Source organism: Colletes gigas, unplaced genomic scaffold (genome assembly GCF_013123115.1).
Source record: "Colletes gigas isolate AHSC1104 unplaced genomic scaffold, ASM1312311v1 Colletes_gigas_Sc00001, whole genome shotgun sequence".
Taxonomy (NCBI): domain Eukaryota; kingdom Metazoa; phylum Arthropoda; class Insecta; order Hymenoptera; family Colletidae; genus Colletes; species Colletes gigas.
In genome coordinates this window covers 3,042,211-3,060,906 of record NW_025106630.1, presented here as the reverse complement: position 1 = coordinate 3,060,906, position 18,696 = coordinate 3,042,211, and the positions used below count along the sequence as shown (strand labels likewise).

At 36.1% G+C, this 18,696-nt stretch overlaps 1 protein-coding gene across 2 annotated transcripts; it reads left to right on the top strand.

The window, feature by feature from the left end:
• The first annotated feature begins 10,648 nt into the window (after positions 1–10,648).
• LOC122395658 (ER membrane protein complex subunit 1) lies at positions 10,649–18,606 on the top strand. 2 transcript variants are annotated; one of them, XM_043393467.1, is made up of 15 exons: positions 10,649–10,857; positions 10,997–11,112; positions 11,437–11,620; positions 12,339–12,494; positions 12,634–12,970; positions 13,059–13,362; positions 13,795–13,815; positions 14,866–15,038; positions 15,137–15,298; positions 15,381–15,662; positions 15,735–15,930; positions 16,030–16,227; positions 16,312–16,437; positions 16,561–16,788; positions 16,954–18,606. In XM_043393467.1, the coding sequence occupies exons 1-15, from the start codon at positions 10,715–10,717 to the stop codon at positions 17,112–17,114; spliced, it is 2,787 nt and encodes a 928-aa protein (XP_043249402.1). In that variant the 5' UTR covers positions 10,649–10,714; the 3' UTR covers positions 17,115–18,606. The 2 variants fall into 2 exon arrangements, with proteins under 2 accessions (XP_043249402.1, XP_043249487.1); XM_043393552.1 differs by lacking the exon at positions 13,795–13,815.
• The last annotated feature ends 90 nt before the right edge of the window (positions 18,607–18,696 follow it).

Genomic DNA, 18,696 nt, shown 5'->3' with positions numbered 1-18,696 from the left:
GCAGCGACGCGCGTAAAAGTTTCACGTTTACGCGAGTAACCTGAACATTTCGTTGGTATCGAGAGAAAAATAATGAATTCGAATATATTCGATATATTTGCAAAACAACGTTTATATAGTTACCGAACGTTACATAACAATTACGTATTTAGCGTAAAAGTGAATCATCGTTCGCCTTGTGATCGAGAAGAAGATAAGAATCCAACAAACCGTCAAGTTTTCTCGCTTTATTGCAAATTCTCCTCCTCCCTCGACTGCACTAATCTTTACGAGACTTCTTATCTCTTACATTTACAAAACGATGACTTAACAATAAAACGTATTTACTCTTACACGAACAACATTCTGGAAACTAAAATCTATCGTTGTTGTGTAGTCGTTCGATTCGATTCTACGTTTTAAAAATTACGATGTTTAACACTAGAACTACCGACAATTATAGTGTGTTTATTTGTATCAAGGGAATTGAAACGATAGGTGCGTGAAGAAATGTGTAATGCAATGGAAATAAGTATTTATTCATTCTCTTATAGAAAATTATGGTAAATTTCCAAAAATTCAGTCGAGTAAATTTTTTACAGGTTTTATTAGAAATTACGAATGGATCATTTTGACTGGTTTGGTAGTTCTAGTGTTAAGGGTCGATAAGTATGTTCGATGTTTCTTAATACGAGAAACGAAACATTTAGATGTTCAAGATAAACTGTCTTGTTTGAAGTTGAAGAAACAGTTTTGTCATACGCGTCTATTGCGTGTACTGTGTACTTTACCGTTCCGTCGTCGCGCGAGAATTATGGCCATGCATGTATGTACAATCGCCTCGAAATTAAGTCGGCCATAAAACTCCTATGTTAGAATAGTCGCGATAGGCTCGCCTTATCAGGCGTGAGGACGTTTCATTCACTCGAATCACATCAATCTGTCCGCTATAAATAGATGCAGATTTTTCTTAATTGCATCCCTTCGCGTCGTTCAATAATCTGGACGAAAATTTTAAATAATATGAAACGAATTACGAGACGAAGCATTGGTCGCCCGAGAGGACGATGTTGTTTCTCTGACATATACAGGGTGTTCGGCAACCTATAGGAAACATTTTAATGAAATTAAGAATATCAATTTCTTGATTGAGGCTTCGTTGAAAAATTATTAAAAAATTAAATTACAAAATTTCAAATCATTCTAGAAAAATTATTTTCGGTTGCAGGGATAAGTTACGATCATTTTTGGTGAATAGACATACCCTCGAATTCCTACCCACCTTCTAGAAAAAAATTCGAGAAGGTATGAAATTTATCGACAAAATTAAAAAATTTCAAATCGACTTGGAAAAATTATTTTCAATGGTGGAGATCAATTATAATAATTTTTGGTCAATAGACATATCCCCGAAATCCTAACCATTTTCGAGAAAAGAATTGCTTACTGAAAATATAAGTTCAGACCAGAAATGTATCTTCGAAATTTCATGCGTATCTTTAAAACGTCATAACTTCTGAACAGATTGGACGATTTTAATTTTTCGAAATGCAAATAACGCATATTTTAGTGGAGAATATGTAGAAATTCTAACAATGTTGGAAAAGTTGTTCTTTGACACCGTAAATTGAGAAAAACCCCATAAAACTTGTCCAATTTTCAAACGTCCATAACTCCTAGAATAGTGAATATATTTCAATGAAATTTTTTTCGGAAGTAGAGTCAGTGAATATCTACAAAAAAGTATTAGACAACTTTTCTGTACAAAGTCAACCAAATTTATTAAAAATGAGAAACGAAATTCTAAGAAAAATCGACACGGGGGGGTGATGCCTAAATTTTTCTGGCAAAAAAAAAATTTCAAATCGTCCTGGAAAAATTATTTTCAGTAGTGGGGGTCAATTCCAATAATTTTTTATCATTAGACATACTCCCGAAATTCTAACCACTTTCAAGAAAAAAATTCGAGAAGGTGTGAAATTTTTTGACAAAACTAAAAACTTTCAAATCGTTTAAAAAAAAATATTTTTAGTTGCAGGGGCCAATTACAATCATTTTTGATTATTAGACATATCCCCAAATTCCTACACACTTTCGAGAAAAAAATTCCTTACCGAAAATACAACGTCTGACCAGAGACATGAATGATTCCCCTGCAAGCGTATGTTTAAAACATCATAACTCCTGAACGGATTGGACGATTTTAATATTTCAAAATGCAAACAACGCGTACTAATGGGGCTGTAGAGCCTCAGAAAAAAGGCTCAAATAAATACATTAGATGTAAAGTCTACACGTATACCTCATCTGTGGTTTTCACTCAGAAAACTGTAAGGCTGTCGGTATTAATAACTTTTTAACGAAGCCTCGATCAACAAATTGGTATTCTTGATTTTCGTCTTATGTTGGCCTCTAGAATCTCCCATTAATATTTTTCCCAAACTTTATTAATAAAATTGTGTTTTGCTTCATCAGAGAATGAAATGTCTCATTAGAAAGTAATACTTACCCGAGAGCAATAACAACTTGCCCCACAACGGGGTAAGTTCCACTTCGACTAATCGCAAGAAAACGAGTTTCTATGAAAATCTTAAAATAGATTAAATTAGGAGTGAAGAAAGTAACTACATTATTTCCTAGTCATTTTTTATGTTTTCTCAAAATCGGAACTTCCAGCCCCGGTCTCCCCTGCGAGTCCCAGGTCCCTCGAATAACATAATCCTCGCACTAAACTTCTTCCTCGACGTTCCACGCAACCGCGTCAGACACGTATTGTTCGACTGAGAAAACCGAGGGGTTAGGGGAAAGGGGACGAGGGTGGCAGGATCGCAGAGAAACGACGCGAGACTCTGGACATCCGAAGGCAATGGCCCTCTTCAGTAACGTAGCTCGAGAGCGAGCTACCCTCCTAGGCCACCGCCGCCTTTACCGACCTACGAACCTACCCACCGCCTTCCCTTTTCGCTCGTTGAATCTAATTACACCCGCCAAGACCCACCCGCTCGAGAGGGAGACACGTTAAAGCCGGCCGAGAGGGACGGAAGAAGAGGCTGGAGTACCGAGGGATGAACAGAGACGGGAACGTACGGTACCGAGGGTGGCGAGCACGATGGAGAAAGAAGGAGAGACACGGAGAAGAGCGTGGAGAAGCAGAGCGTTGCCAGGCGACGGGAGCCATCTTGGAGGGTTGCAGCCACTAATGGCCTAATGAATTTAATGGAGGCTTCCCGGTATAGAGTAGCAGGAGAACTGAGAACCGAGGCGGAGGACAAGAGGTACCGGTAGCGAGGAGAAGACGGAGAGAGAAGGAACGAGGGAAACTCGACGTCGTCGTCGACGTCGTTGTCGTTCTCCTCGTGCGTCTCTAATTCTCTACGACGGAGCGCGCCCCTGAACGAAGGGTTGTGACGAACCGGAAGAAGCGAGAAGCTACGACGGGGAAGAGAGACACCTGATAACCAAACGCCCCTCCGGCGCCCGAAAGACCGAGGTCTACCTTACGACTCTTGGATTCTCGCAATTAAGTAAAGGGTTGAGTGGCCGTCGGAACAAACGAACTTACGCTCCTTCCCGAACCACGGAAGACTTCTATGGTTCCCGAAGTTGGTTACGATTTTTGAGGACGTTGAAACGTATTACTGATTACTTTTATAGTCGTCCGAGGGGCTAATTAGAATTTAATGTTTCGAGAAAATTGAAGAAGACAAGAGCACTGTTGTAGGTATCGTGTTATTGATCCCCGAGTTAAGGGGACCAGGCAGTCAGAAAATCGATTTTTATACTCTACCGAATAAAAATTTGATTTTTTTGATTTAGTCAACCTTGAGAGCTGTTTACTGTGGGCGTAATAAAAACATGAAAAGTAAATAAAAATGATTGAAAAATTTGTTTTTTATTCCCAGAGGATAGTTAAGTAAATTATAGCATTAGATATAACATTTAATTTAAAAAAATTAATAAAAATTTTGCAACGTACACACGAGACTACCCCCTTGTTTGTAAGCAAAGCTACGTTTCCAAGAAGCACTTGGGTCTACCTGTAGTGGCAATATCCCCTCGGAATTAACAAGCTCGTAATTAAAATGCACACGTATTGATAAAAACTTGGATAACCACGAGCCGCACAAATAAGATAAATCTGAATTGGAATACGTGCGTTCGACCGACCCTCGAAAGGGTTGTTTACTCGTTGATAACGGGCTTATATGATGTGAGGTTATTGTAAAGATACCAAAGTTACAGAGCGACAGTTGTAACACATTTCGCCTATGCGTAGGGAACGTAACGAGAGACTCGATGTTTCTATCTCCTTAATTGGCCTGGTCGCCTATTTACGCAGCACTCACCTTTCGTGCAACCCCTGGCCAGAATTATGAGTAAAACGATTACTAATTTTTTTCATTTGCAACGCGCACATGGTCGAGTTTCGAGTAGTTTCGCCATAGTGTACTTTTATTATTTATTATTGAGACTCGATAAAATCCATGAACTACTCAATCCACTGAAATACCGACTAAATACGAGGGTCGTTCGACAAGTCCTTAGAAACTCCAAGACCTGGCGCTCGTTGCATCAGAAATGGTTTGTTTTTAGCAAGCATCATGACTCGCTAGACAACTGTTAAAGTTTCAGTTATATCCATCACATGGTTTCATTTTTATTGTCGATCGAAGCAAGGAACTTCCTCTTTCATCAAGACAATTTACAGATGCACGCCAAAATGCACCACATTCATCGGATTTAGCCTCCAATGACCATTTTTTATTTCTAATTTTAAAAAAATGGCTCGGCGGACAACGGTTCACGTCGAACGAGGAGGTCACCTATGAGGACCTTCCAAAATCTTACTTTTTAGATCGCTTAAAAAAGATGGAGTAACTCTTGGAAAAGTGTATAGAGCTAAAAGGAGATTACGTTGAAAAATAAAAAAACATCTACCTAAAATAATTTGTTCTATCTTTTTCTAAAGACTTATTGAACGACCCTCGTAATTACGAGACGTCTCCATTGCAATATTATAAGAAGACACGAGACCGTTATAAATATTAGAGTTCCTTGTAAAAGATGAACGCGGAGAATTCTTGAAACGTTCAACGTAAAAGCGGGGCAACGTCGCTCTGTTTCAGGGCGGTGATTCCTCGGACGCGGGCCGCGCAGTTTGTCCGGTTTCGTCAGGAAGACGAGCCGGGGCGGAGAAAAAAAGGAGTACGTAAAAGGATGACGAGTCCTCTCTGTTCCCAGGACAGGGGTGAGAGAGTCACGGTAAAGATGAGTCGGAAGAGGGAGGCATTGCATCCGAAAAATAAAGGAAAGTAGCGGCGGTAATCCAGAGCGCAGGCCAGGGTCTTACCGAGGCTTCTACGGATGTTTATTGAGTCGGTACGCGCACGCGCTACATGCAACACTATCATCTCATCTCATCTGGTCTCGTCTCATCGCCCGTGTACCTTGGCCCAACTCTTTCCCCGTCTCTGTCTCTTTGTCCCTGTTCCTCTGATTTCGTTTCCTCCCCGACTGCCATCTGCTATTCTCACTGGGTTTCCTTCCTGCCTCTACTTTCCTTCTTTCTCTCTATGCTCCTTCAATCTCGTTTACCGTCGTTTCTCCGGGGTTCCCTCCATTTTTCCTACCTTTCCTTACCCCAACTCTACGTAGTAGTGAATACGTATGTACATGCGTGTGTTTGTTTCTGCGCCATCCTCCCCGTCGACCCTCTTGCCTCTCTGCACCTTATCCCGCGTCTTCACGACGTCCATTCAATCCTATCTCATCTGCTGCAGGTTACCCGGGACCTCGCAACCCCCCGTCCCCTTTTTCTCGTCGACCAGCCATCCCCCATTCATTTCTGCCGCTTGGAAAAGAGAGAGAAATCGTAGCCAGCCGGCGGAGTCGATTACCAGCGTCATTTTTATATCGCCTCGGCCCTTCGGAAACCACTGGCCTCCCTGTAAACAATGCGAACAGTGGATATTAGATACGATTGGACGCAGCCCGGATTTCCGAATGACTGCCGGTTATTGCCTTCCACCGGCTCCAAATACGAAACCGTCTCTATGAATTTGGGCTGTTTTATCAACAACTCGTGGACACTGACTACCAATGTGTGTGTTCCTTTTTAGGGAGTTACTCGGATTCTCAAGATTCATTTCTTAATTTTTATCCTCTCAACGTTCGTACTAAAGAGATTTTTATTATTCTGTGGAATTCTGTTAAATGACCCGTTACTAAAATAATGCTAGCAGGCCCTGACTTAGACGATGGGACATTGGATAGTCGAGGAGCGTATGCAGGGTCACCCCTGGCAAAAATTTTAATAGGAGATTCAAGAGGCCAAAATAAGACGAAAATCAAGAATATCAATTTCTAGATTGAGGCTTCATTGTCGTCAAATCATTCTGGAAAAATTATTTTTGGTTACGAGGGTCAATTACAATCGTTTTTGATGAATAAACATACCCCTGAAATCCTACGCCCTTTCGAGAAAAAAATTCAAGTAGGTGCTGAAATTTATCAGCGAAAAAAAAATTTCAAATCGTTCTAAAAAAATTATTTTTGGCTGCGGGGGTCAATTACAATCATTTTTGGTCGGTAGACATACCCTCGAATTCCTACACACTTTCGAGAAAAAAATTCAAGAATGTGTGAAATTTTTTGACAAAATTTAAAAATTTCAAATTGTTCTGGAAAAATTATTTTCGGTTACGGGGGCCAATTACAATCGTTTTTGATGAATAAATATACCCCTGAAATCCTGCGCATTTTCGAAAAAAAAATTCAGTACGGACGGAACTTTAAATGTTAATAACTTTTTAACGAAGTCTCCATCAATAAATTGCCATTCTTGATTTTCGTCTTATTTTGGCCTCAAAAATTTTTCCCAGTAATGGTCAAACACCCTGTATATAGGAACGAAGGGTCAGTCGAGCGCTTGCGAGAGAGCGGTGTCCCTCTGGTGGCAAATACGGCAAGTGACGCTACATTCCTCAAATCGCTTAAAGAGGATTAACGCCATCAACTTGAAACAATGAAACATAATAGTACTCCATTAAACGGAGTAGTAGCACGCTAAAAGATAACGCAAGGGTTTACAAGGTGTTCGGGATTGAAAAATAATATCACGGTTTACGCTGCTTCGAACAGTTTGACGACTAGCGTCGTTGGCGATGAGGAAGTAATGTATTCACAGCAGTTGTTCCATCAGGGAGTCGCAACTGTCATTAAAATCTGGGAAAGCAGCGAGCGAAGTACCCAGTAAGGGCAGGTGAACGAGTAAATAAAACCGCTTTTACGGTTAGGAGATTAGTCGTCGGATTTTGGCGCAATCGCGGCGATTACGCGCCTTATAATATTTTAGTACAGGCGATTAAAGGATCCGCTTCACGACTGATTCGAGATTTCCCTCGCTGTTCATCCTACGCGCCTTACAAAGCATAGAATTTCCTTCGATTCCGTGCTTTTCGAAACATTATTTCTCACAACAAAGGGAGCGCGACTTGGTCGAAATGCTGTTGGTGATTTGGAACACCGAAGCATTTAAAAAAACAACTAGTAACGATAATTTGTAACAACGCAAATAATAGGGACTTTTCTCGTAAAAAAAAAGAAAAAATAAGAGCTGGGAGTGTCTGAATTTAAGAAGAGGTTCACGATGATGAGTGGCGCGAGAAGAGTAAAGAAGCAGAGAAGAATAGGTGCCCATGAATGCGAAGTAGGGGTGATTTCGTCGAGGCCTCTAAGTGGTGAGATTAAGTGCTACGTAAATTCTTCCGGCGGCCTGCTCTCTCTCCATTGGATAAAGAATCGCCGCTTGGTTAGACGCATTACCAACGAAGGAAAAGTGAAAGTCCCTCTTCGACGAGAAAAGACCACAAATCGTTTTCCACAACGAACAATATTTTCTAATTCGCGGTACTCTAAATCTATAAGTATTTGCAAATTTATATGTATACATTTTATTATAAAATGTAAGAGCCACGTTCGAAATCTCTAAAAAATCTCGTTCGTAATAAAATTATTACAATTACTGTAACAGTCACGTATACAGTATATAAAAAGGGGAGGAAACTTCGTGAGACTCGGAGTTTATTGTGAATGGCACAGCTGTAAATAGTATTCTGTCATTTAAAAACATACGTATCGGGTAAATTTAAATTTAAATATTTAAGTTTTTCTATAAAACTTATTCGAACATAATATAATGACATCTGTCAACGCAAACAGTAACCAGATACAGGGTACAAATAAATTTTGGTACCATCTGTGTACCTTTATAAATGTTTCAAAATAAAAAGAAACCATAGCTTAAATAACATTTAAACCGAAAATCGCGTGAAATTTTTCATAAACTAACTCCGAAGCTTATATTTATAATAAAACATAATGCTGTTTGTAAGATTACACCGCCATCTACGGCAGAACGTCCAAGTTTATCGAGAAACAGTTCGTTGTTCTTGACGCTAGATTGTGATGTCACAGTTCCAGGAATATCCGACATTTTGGATGGATGAGACGAAGGAGAAAAGCTAAAGTGAATAAGACCGGCAGTGTCTATGTATTTTTTGAATATAGAAACTATTATCTCAAAGGAATAAACACGATCAGAATATAGTTTAAACGAGGGAATAGCGATAATTACTGAAGTAGTCCCAGAAGTAGCAATGCCACTAGTAGAAGCAATTAATATAACGGCAATAGCAATAGCAGTACTTATTAACAGGTGTACATTCTATGAGATACAGGATAAGAAGTATCGTACATATCTTTAGGAATCTGTATGCTATCACGTTACGAAAGCGCAATAAAATCGAAGCTTTTGAAACTTGAACTGTTCTGACCTTAAGCCATAGACTACACTGAGCTACACAGAGTGTGTGCTTATGCGTAACAAATCAAACTAAGCACCATTCGTGACGTGCCTTACGAACAAGGTGTGATAACACATTTTATTGAGAGATGTCAGGTTTCGATTCGATCTTTCTATCTATAGTTTAAGATACTGTGTATAAATGAGATGTATTTCACGTGGGTAGCAGTGATGCCAGATTCAGCATCGAGTGCACTACTCACACATGCCAGATTACGCGTACGTGAGCTCGTGGAGTTTCGGAAAGTCGACAAAGGCAAACTGACACAAGCTCTCTTTCTCGCTTCTTCGAAGCTGCCCGAAGTAATTTCGGACCGCCTCGTGGGAGTCGAGAGAGGCAGGCTCACATTTGCCTTCGCGCTCTTGATCAACTGACATTCGACTTCACGTCGACGGCATACGATTCCAAGTCTCGACTGGCCAGGTATTTTTTACTTTCCGACCTATGTACTTATGTAGGCGCACATAAGCAAAGTACTATAATGAAAAAAAATTTTGTGACATTTTTTCTACGGAAATACACGTTTTAAGACCCCCTGATCATATTTGAATTATTGAAAAAAAATAAATTCTTTTTTATTATTCCTATATATGAGCGTACATATGTATATCACTTCAGATATCACTTCTGATACATCTGGCAACGTATAACCATTACTGCTGGCTACTGCTAGCCTCTCGCAGCCTCTGCTAGCTTCTGCTGGCCTCTGCTAACCTCTGCTGACCACTGCTGACCACACCTGATACTTCCGACAACGTATAACGATTACTACTGGTTACTGCCAGCCTCTCCCAGCCTCTGTTGGCCTCTCCTGACCTCCGCTTATATTTCTGACGACGTCTAACAATTACGACTGACTTCTGCCGACCTTCGCTGACCCCTGCTGACCACTGCTGGCCACTGCTGACCTTTGTTAACAACTTCTGACATGGTATATATGTATTAAAACATTGTATTATGTAAATCTATGGCAATAAATGATATAATTACAAAGAATTCTATGTGTTCTCATCATTTTTTACCTTTCTTTTCCTCTCCAAATCATTACCTTAGTTGTAAGATACGTGCCACCTCTTCCCATATCTAAAATGAACCTAAAACCGCCACCGCCATACCTACCGTCGATAAACGATACTTATTCATTTATTCAGTAACCGTCAGCTCTCGTACTTGCTGCCAGAATCAAAAATTAACTTTAAAATTTTTTTTCCTGTAACCGTCACTCTCGTACCTGCTGGCAAAATCGAAAATTCATTTTTTTCGTCAAAAAATTTTTGCTCGAAAATTTTCCAGAGCCCCAGAAAAATGGGTCGAAAAAATACATTGGATGAAAGGTCTACTCGTATACCTCGTCTGTGGTTTTACTATGTGATTGGCTGGCTAGAGACTTTGTACTCTTATAGACTATTATATCTCGTCATTACAATAATAATTCAGCGTTCTAGCGTGCAACACTATAAGCTTGTTAAAAAGAAGAAAGAATAATTATCGAATGACCTTCCCCTTTGACAACATGATTATTTCCGAGAAAGGGCCCCTATGATTTAAACTTCACTCCCCTTGTTCGATACATAACATTCTCTGCATTTCCCTTCGAGTCTGTAGGTCTAATTATCTTGCACCAAACATCGAAACGTTCTGTGTATGAAAAAGTCGAACAAATTCAAATGAAACGCAATCTGAATAATATTTAAATCATCCAATCAAAGTTGAGAACAACCTACACGAACTTTGACTCGATCGTCTAAAAGTTGCACATAAATTTTACTCGAAAGTGACTATACATTCGTTTCCATTATCGATGGTTGTGCAAGTCAGGTGCGAAGGAAATTTGTGTAAGTGGATGGATTGATACGTTCATAGGTATCGTCATGGCTCCGTTCGTATGGAGTTCTAGAGGGAATGTCAACCGGTTTTTAACTGATGTTCAAATATTACAATGCCTTATCGTGTTAGTCGGACTTTTTAATTTGTCTCTATGTCTTTACGAGGACCAAATTGGAAAATTTGACTGGTAAATTGTTTTGCATTCTTAAACGAGTGTTGATTATATCGTTCAACCTCTTAAATAATGCAATAGCATGCGCCCGTGATTGACAGAGTATTACTACTAGAACCATTCTAAATGAAACATTCATCATTTCACGTTTTAGGAAACAGAATTATGTCGGCAAAATTAAATTCGCCAGCTTTGACACTGTCTCGACCGCGAAAAAGATTATAGTCGCTACCGAGGAAAACGTTATTGCTGCGTTAAATCTTAAATCAGGTAAGCTGCAAATAATAATTAAAAATCATCTATGCGTAACGAATATGCATGATATTCTGAAATTTGCAATCATTAAATTATAATTTAGGAAGCAGCAAAAAACCAGTAAATATTCAATATTTGAGTTTTAGATTCTCAAAGTTCACACGTAATATTCGGTGGGACGATTAAAATATTGATAAAAGTTAATTAAATTTGAATATGGGTGGACAGTGTTGTTAATTTAATATTTGATCGTAAATTTACAACACAACTGATATATAGTATTGATATTAACTATATCTATATAACTCCAAGAATTGAGAAGAAACCTTATTTATTTAGGACAAATATTATGGAGGCGTGTATTAGAGAAAGGATCTGCAGGCCATATTCATGCATTAGGCGGAGTTGCGGATGGAGATCTTGTTTCTGTAAGCGGAGGTGTACCAGCTATCGTTCGCGCGTGGGATTTAGCCACCGGACATATTCTCCACGAATGGCCAATAGCAGAGCAAAATCCAGATAGGTCAATATTGTTAAAATAATTTATCACGAAAAAAATGATTTCTGTTATTTCAGTTATTAGATAAAATTCATTGTTTTTGAAAACAATCTGCAAAGTGTTTTATATTGTTTGAAAGATTTATGCAAAAGTTTAGAAACTAAGTAAATTAATAGCGTATACTATTGGTTTTCAGACGTTTCTCTCCGTTTATATCTTTTTCTACATTGGGATTGTACAGTGCTAACAGGTTTCTTTATCCTCATTTAATGCACAATGAATAATATATATTTTACACGTTAAGCAATCATAAACCTGTCGTGTGTACAAGTTTCTACACTTTGTGTTATTTTTGTGTTATGTTACACTTTTACCATTCATTTTCAATGTGATTTACAAAACTGAAGCAAAATATTACAGAGAACGAGAGACTCTTGAATCGGAAACAAGATGAATTGATTAAGTTAATTTACAAAAATAATTTAATTACTGTTTACGTAGTATAAACAATGAATTTAAAATTTATAAAGTATTTCATACAGTAAATACGATGAAACATTAAATAGTATCTTGTTCCATATTCAAAAGTGTTATATTTTTGTAATATGCTATATTTTATTAAATATGTTGTATGTAAATGTATAACACCATATTTTTCAAAATCGTCAATATATATTATATTTCAGCGAAAATATTTTATGTAATTTGTTTTGAAATTTGTGATTTTTTTTTTATCATACAGGATCAAAGATGTAAAGTGGCATATAAAAGATGGTACATTACATCATATTTTACCAATCTATAGTAGTGGTGTTGAAGTAACGTCTTACGACAGTAAAACAGGAGATAAATTAAAAACAAGAAGAGTCTCCGCACCATTTATAACACAAGAAACAGAGTAAGAAATTATTGTATCGCAAATTATATTTTAACCATATTGTACGATATCGATTCATTTAAAGATATCTTCTACGCTTTGTAAGAAGGTATTATTATTTCAATGCAATTCTAATCATTCTTTTGCTTTATCGTTTCAGTTGTGTTTTAGCAGCGCCGTATTTAGCATGTTTAAAAGGGGACAGTTCATTGGCTATACCGTTCCTGATACACTTGTTTGATGCAAATGCTCAACCACAATCGGTTACAATAAATACAATATTTGGTGCTGGTACACAAGGTCCGTATCACTTGGAGTCTGTACTTGGCGAAGAATCTGTTGTATCGATTAGTGCAGACGGTAATCAGAGAAAACGAATTCTTGTTGTTGGAGAGATACCTATTCCTATTCAAAGAGATATAGCTGGTGATGCTATGCTCTATATTGTCTCAATTGATAATGAAAAGGTGCTTCTAGAAACGACGTATAAATCTGGAGTAAGTATTTTAACTCGATTTATATTGTAAGAATCTTTCAAACATTATTTAATTCCAGTTTTGACCACATTGAACGATCTAATTCCAGACGACTGAAATTGTAGCTACAGAACTCTTAACATCAAATCCGTTGCCACATTTATCGATCAGTATAACGCACGCCTCTTTATTGTCGCCGGCGATCGTGGCTTCCGTTTGTCCACGGCAAGCAAAAGGTGTAACGTGTCGTCATTTATTATCTTCGCAAGACCATAGTGTTGCATTGCTACAACACAATAAATTAATATGGGCTAGGGAAGAGGCACTCGCCAGTATTGTAGCTGTGGAAATTATAGAATTACCTATGTCAGATAGAGATCAAGCAATTGAAACAGAATTCGATCAGAAAGAGAGTAAGTATAAAGTATCTATTTCTATTACATTCATTAAAGTACAGCTGAAACTTACGTAAACTGGTGTAGATAACATAAATATTAATAATTGCAATATTAAAAGTTCCACACGCATTGAAATTCTAGTAAAAATACATCCGTTACGAATAATTTAAATGAAGTCTTACAAAGTACATCTATATGTTTTTAAGTTTAATAAGATACGAAACATTTTTTAACGCGAGTTAGAAATACTAAAGTAACATTATTATTACTATTCTATATTTCCATGTTATCATTTAGAAAATACAACTGAAAAGCTTGCAGTCGCAATTTAATTGTAATAATGATAACCAAGTCACGTTCTACTTTTGCAATTTATTTCTTAACAAAAAAAAAAGATATTAGTTAAGTTGTATTAATTACCTTTCTTTTGTGAATGGCTGCTGGCAGGTATTGATGTAGACAGTTCATGTAAGTAGTGGAGCAGCAAGGGCTGGTTTGAAAATTACTTTGTCTTCCTGCTGTTGATTAGACTTGTTCGCATGTATTGATTTTCTTTAGATAATCGAGAAAATATAATACAAATAGTTTTGTAACCGCTAAATAGTTTTATCCTTGTCACTGGAAAAAGTTGCTATAATATTGTAATTAGTATTTGCATGAAAATATTAATTATTGGCAAATATATACAAGGTGTTCGGCCACCAGTGGGAAAAATTTTAATGGAGGATTCTAGAGGCCAAAATACGACGAAAATCAAGAATACCAATTTGTTGATGGAGGCTTCGTTAAAAAGTTATTAACAATTAAATTCAAAAATTTCAAATCGTTCTGGAAAAATTATTTTCGGTTGCGGGTGTCAATTACAATCATTTTTGGTCATTACACATACCCACGAAATCCTACGCACTTTTGAGAAAAAAATTCCTTACCGAAAATCTAATTAGGTGCCCAAATTTTTCGACGAAAAAAAAATTTTAAATCGTTTTGGAAAAAATTATTTTCGGTTGCGGGGGTCAATTACAATCATTTTTGGTGAATAGACATACCCCCGAAATCTTGCGCATTTTCGAGAAAAAAATTCAGTACGGGCGGAACTTTAAACGTTAATAACTTTTTAACGAAGCCTCCATCAACAAATTGGTATTCTTGATTTTCGTCTTATTTTTGCCTCTAGAATCTCCCATTAAAATTTTTCCCAACACCCTGTATATATATAGAAGTTGTAAACAATATATTGAAATTCAACTAATTAATATAATTTGTATTCTAATATCATGCATGAATAGCTAGAAAATATAACAAAATTATTGTATCTACAAATTTATCCAGCTTTCGTATAATATTTAATTAACACACTTCGTTAAAACTATAATTGTGCGCTATTTGCTAACGTTTCAATTTTACAATTGTATACTTCGTTGTTTTTCTTAATGACTACAGTATAAAAAAAAAAACAGTTTGCAGAATTCTTATTACATGTGTAATATATATAATTTCATAATTTTATGTTATATCTAGGGGATGTGCTGAGTATGATGTTTAGAAGAGTGAGTTCTCAATTTAAACAAGCAAAGGCGTTTGCCCAATCTGTGTTAAGTCTTACGCCTCAACAGTCTAATCAACGTACTGATTTAGTACGAGATAAATTCGGATTGCATAAAATGATTGTTCTCGTTACATCAGCGGGAAAAGTATGACGCTGTTTTATTTTGTATGGCTAACAGTCAGCAAACTACAAATGAGTAATTGGGATTACGTATTCAATATTAATACATGGTTTTATTTGCAGTTATATGGCATTGAAACTAGAAAAGGTGAAATTATTTGGCAACTCAGAGTGCCCAGCATTCAAGGTTTTACTAAAAAATCGAATGCAATAGTTTTGTACGTGCAACGGGGCAGCAGACATTTTCCTTATCCTCCTCAATGTACACTACTAGCAGAAGATAAAGTACGCTTCCTCCGTGTTAATATCTTAACAATCATTCCGAATTGAAATGTCTAGACTCAACAATTCACTTTCAATGTTTTAGAAAACAGGCGGAGTAATATATACATTTAATCCAATTACTGGTCAACCATTGGATGGTTTAATAAAATTAGGGTATAAGGTGAAGCAATCCATGTTGCTTCACGTCACGACAGATGATTTCTTACGAAGTATTCTTATTCTCGATACTCGGGACAAAGTGCACGTATATCCCGAAGGTGCAACAGCGATTGCTGCATCGCTTGGTAAAAATACGTATATATTCACCGCTGATCAAACGACTGGTGTATTGTCTGGATTTTCTCTTTCATACAGCACAACTCAAGTACGTAAAACTTTAAGCGTGTTATCCATTTAATATTTCACATTAGTCGCTGAACTTGATTTCATTTTGCAGGAACTTATCGCTAACAAAGTATGGGAGTTACTGCTTTCGCCGAAAAATCAAAGAATAACGCACGTTGTATCGAAAAACCCAATAGAACGTGTTCATTCCCAGGGTAGAGTCCTAAGCGATAGATCAGTTCTGTATAAATACATTAATCCCAACTTGGTCGCTATAGTAACAGAGGGTGTTGGATACACACATAAAAGTAAGTTAATTTAAAATATTACAAAAAGATTAATGTAATGTGTTACTGCATACATTTCAAAATCATTGTATTCTGCAATCGATTGTGTGTAACTTGCAGATACGCTTAATCTGTATCTGTTGGACGCCGTATCTGGAGCAATGATATTTTCCATTATACATAAAAGAGTACGAGGTCCGGTGCATGTTGTACATTCAGAAAATTGGATAGTGTACAGTTACTTTAATGAAAAGAGTCGTAGAACAGAAATTGCTAGTTTAGAACTTTACGAAGGAAAAATACAAAGTAATACCACAGGTACTGTACATTGTTTTGTAACATTTTTTTTTATATTTATTTCGCGTCGAACACTGTTAATTAAAAAATTTTGTACTGTTGCAGTGTTCTCGTCCTTAGCTACGACTAAATTGCCAATTGTAGAAAGGCAAGCCTTTATTTTCCCGGCAGCAATTGAATTTATGAGGGAGACTATTACAGAGAAGGGTATTACGAGCAAACATATTATAGGTATGTGAATTCGATTCATGTTACTACATCTGTAATTTTAAATATAGAATCTAACATCTGTCAAATTTACGACTGTCGTAAATCTAGTGTTAATACTTACAAATTCTTTTTGATATCTGACAGTGGCCCTTGCCAATGGTGGAGTATTGGAATTACCGTGGATGTTGGTAGATCCACGACGGCCTATTAATCCAGAAGTACGCGAAGAAGGTGTAATTCCATACATGCCAGAGATACCTATTCACATGGACACAATAATTAATTATAATCAAAGCGTCTTTAGGGTGTCCAACATTCATACTAGTCCTAGTGGCCTTGAAAGTACATGCTTAGTTTTTGTACACGGTCTTGGTAAGTATTATAAAACATAGTAAGCTCTTGGCTTACGCGATTAATTCGTTTTTGAAACTTTTTGCATTGGGTGAATTATATAAATAAGATATATTCGTTATTAAAATTAATACTCTAGAAAAACTGCATACATATTATAAATAATTACCTGTACAATATTCACAGACTTGTTCTACACGCGAGTGACGCCATCTAAAACATTTGACGTTTTAAAAGAAGATTTCAATTATTGTCTCATTATGATAGTATTAGCAGCGCTTGTAATTTCATCGTACGTCACAAAGAAATTAGCATCCCAGAAAGCTCAGAAGCAAGCATGGAAGTGATGTTTCCTTTCTTTAGAGAATCAGTGCGTAACTTTCTTAAGTATCTGTTCACTAAAGGTAAAACATTTTGCTAATAATAATTTGTAAAAAAAAAAGAACTACTGTTTTATAACAAGCCAATGTTATTGCAAAGTAAATATTAACGACTTATTATATTACCTGAAGTATCGTAATATACATGTATGTATATTATTTATCCTTTTATTGGTACAGAGCGCACACGCTAGATTACATATTTCTGAATCTTTTAAGACAAAGTGTGCTAGTCATATGACATGAGTGGACCATAATTGCTAAATATTAGATTATTAAAGTAACTGACAACATGCTCAAAATATGAATACTTTCCCATTTAAACTATGTGCATAATTCCTTTTATACATGTACAGACGTATTCAACGAAATGATTCCAAATTATCAAATACAAAACAAAAGTGAAACATAAATAATATTTAAGACGTTAAAACTTTTAATTTACTTTGATGTCGCATTTGACATACAAACTGTAGAGAAACTTAAATGTATACCAAATATGATTTTTAATGTTTCTTTTTTTTTTTTTTATTATTATTGTCTGTCTTAAAAGTGGCACTCATTTGGCAGTTTAATATCAACAAATAATATAACTTACATATGTTTTGTCGTACTAAAGTTATTAAAGATTTTTAGAGTAAAATCAACAAACATGTTATTTCAACGACTGTATTTTATAATCCCTTCTTCTTTGAAAAGATCAAATTTTATAACATTATCGCATAAATGTGTAATAAACAGTTCGCGTATAGATATGCTGCAAAATTGTTTTTAAAGAAACAGAAATAGGAAACGTAAAGATAGAATATATGTAAATTTCATTTATTTCTTATATACATATTAATTTATTGCCAACTGTAAAACTAGTGACATATGATAGAAGCAAATTTTAAAGCAAACTCCTATCGAGCAATCTTATATTTTTCAGAGACACTGTTCATAACTGCATTTACTGAAGAAACAGCTAAAAAACATATTATAAAAATGCAGAAATTATAAATTATAGATTTCAAATTCTCCGCATTTATAAGCATTTTTCTTTCACTTTTTCAAATGAAATTTATGACATTATTATTTAACTGTCGTTAATAAAATATCCTACAAATGCTGTCATTGTAATTTTTCTATTTAAAAACTTGAAAAAGACATGAATAACTAGTTTTAAAATGTTATTAATATTTATAATTGTGTTACGATCAAAAAGAGAACATTAAATTACTGTAGTATATCAGTATGTGGAAACTGTATGAAGCAAAGTGTGTCACAGTACAAACGGATGATTTTATTTATTATATATTTATAATTAAATAAAGATTAAACGAGTTATGTCATGTGTGAATAGGACACATAGGAACATTCTGTTGTATAGGATAATTATTTGCTTTGTAGATAAATGTAAAGTTTTAAATAGACATAAGTTATTGTACAAATAAGAATGTAAACAATAATATCACGAAAATATAAAATGTGGACTACCTTCATGGAATACAAGTTGTATACAAATAAAAATTTGAAAGATTATTATGATTTTGTTAATCTTAAACCTTAA

Bases quoted from the DNA above. Each gene is read 5' to 3' on its own strand.
- LOC122395658 (XM_043393467.1), top strand. From the start codon at position 10,715: ATGGCTCCGTTCGTATGGAGTTCTAGAGGGAATGTCAACCGGTTTTTA. The intron at 15,931-16,029 runs GTAAGTTAATTT...TGTAACTTGCAG, and splicing joins TGTTGGATACACACATAAAA to ATACGCTTAATCTGTATCTG. The intron at 16,789-16,953 runs GTAAGTATTATA...CAATATTCACAG, and splicing joins AGTTTTTGTACACGGTCTTG to ACTTGTTCTACACGCGAGTG.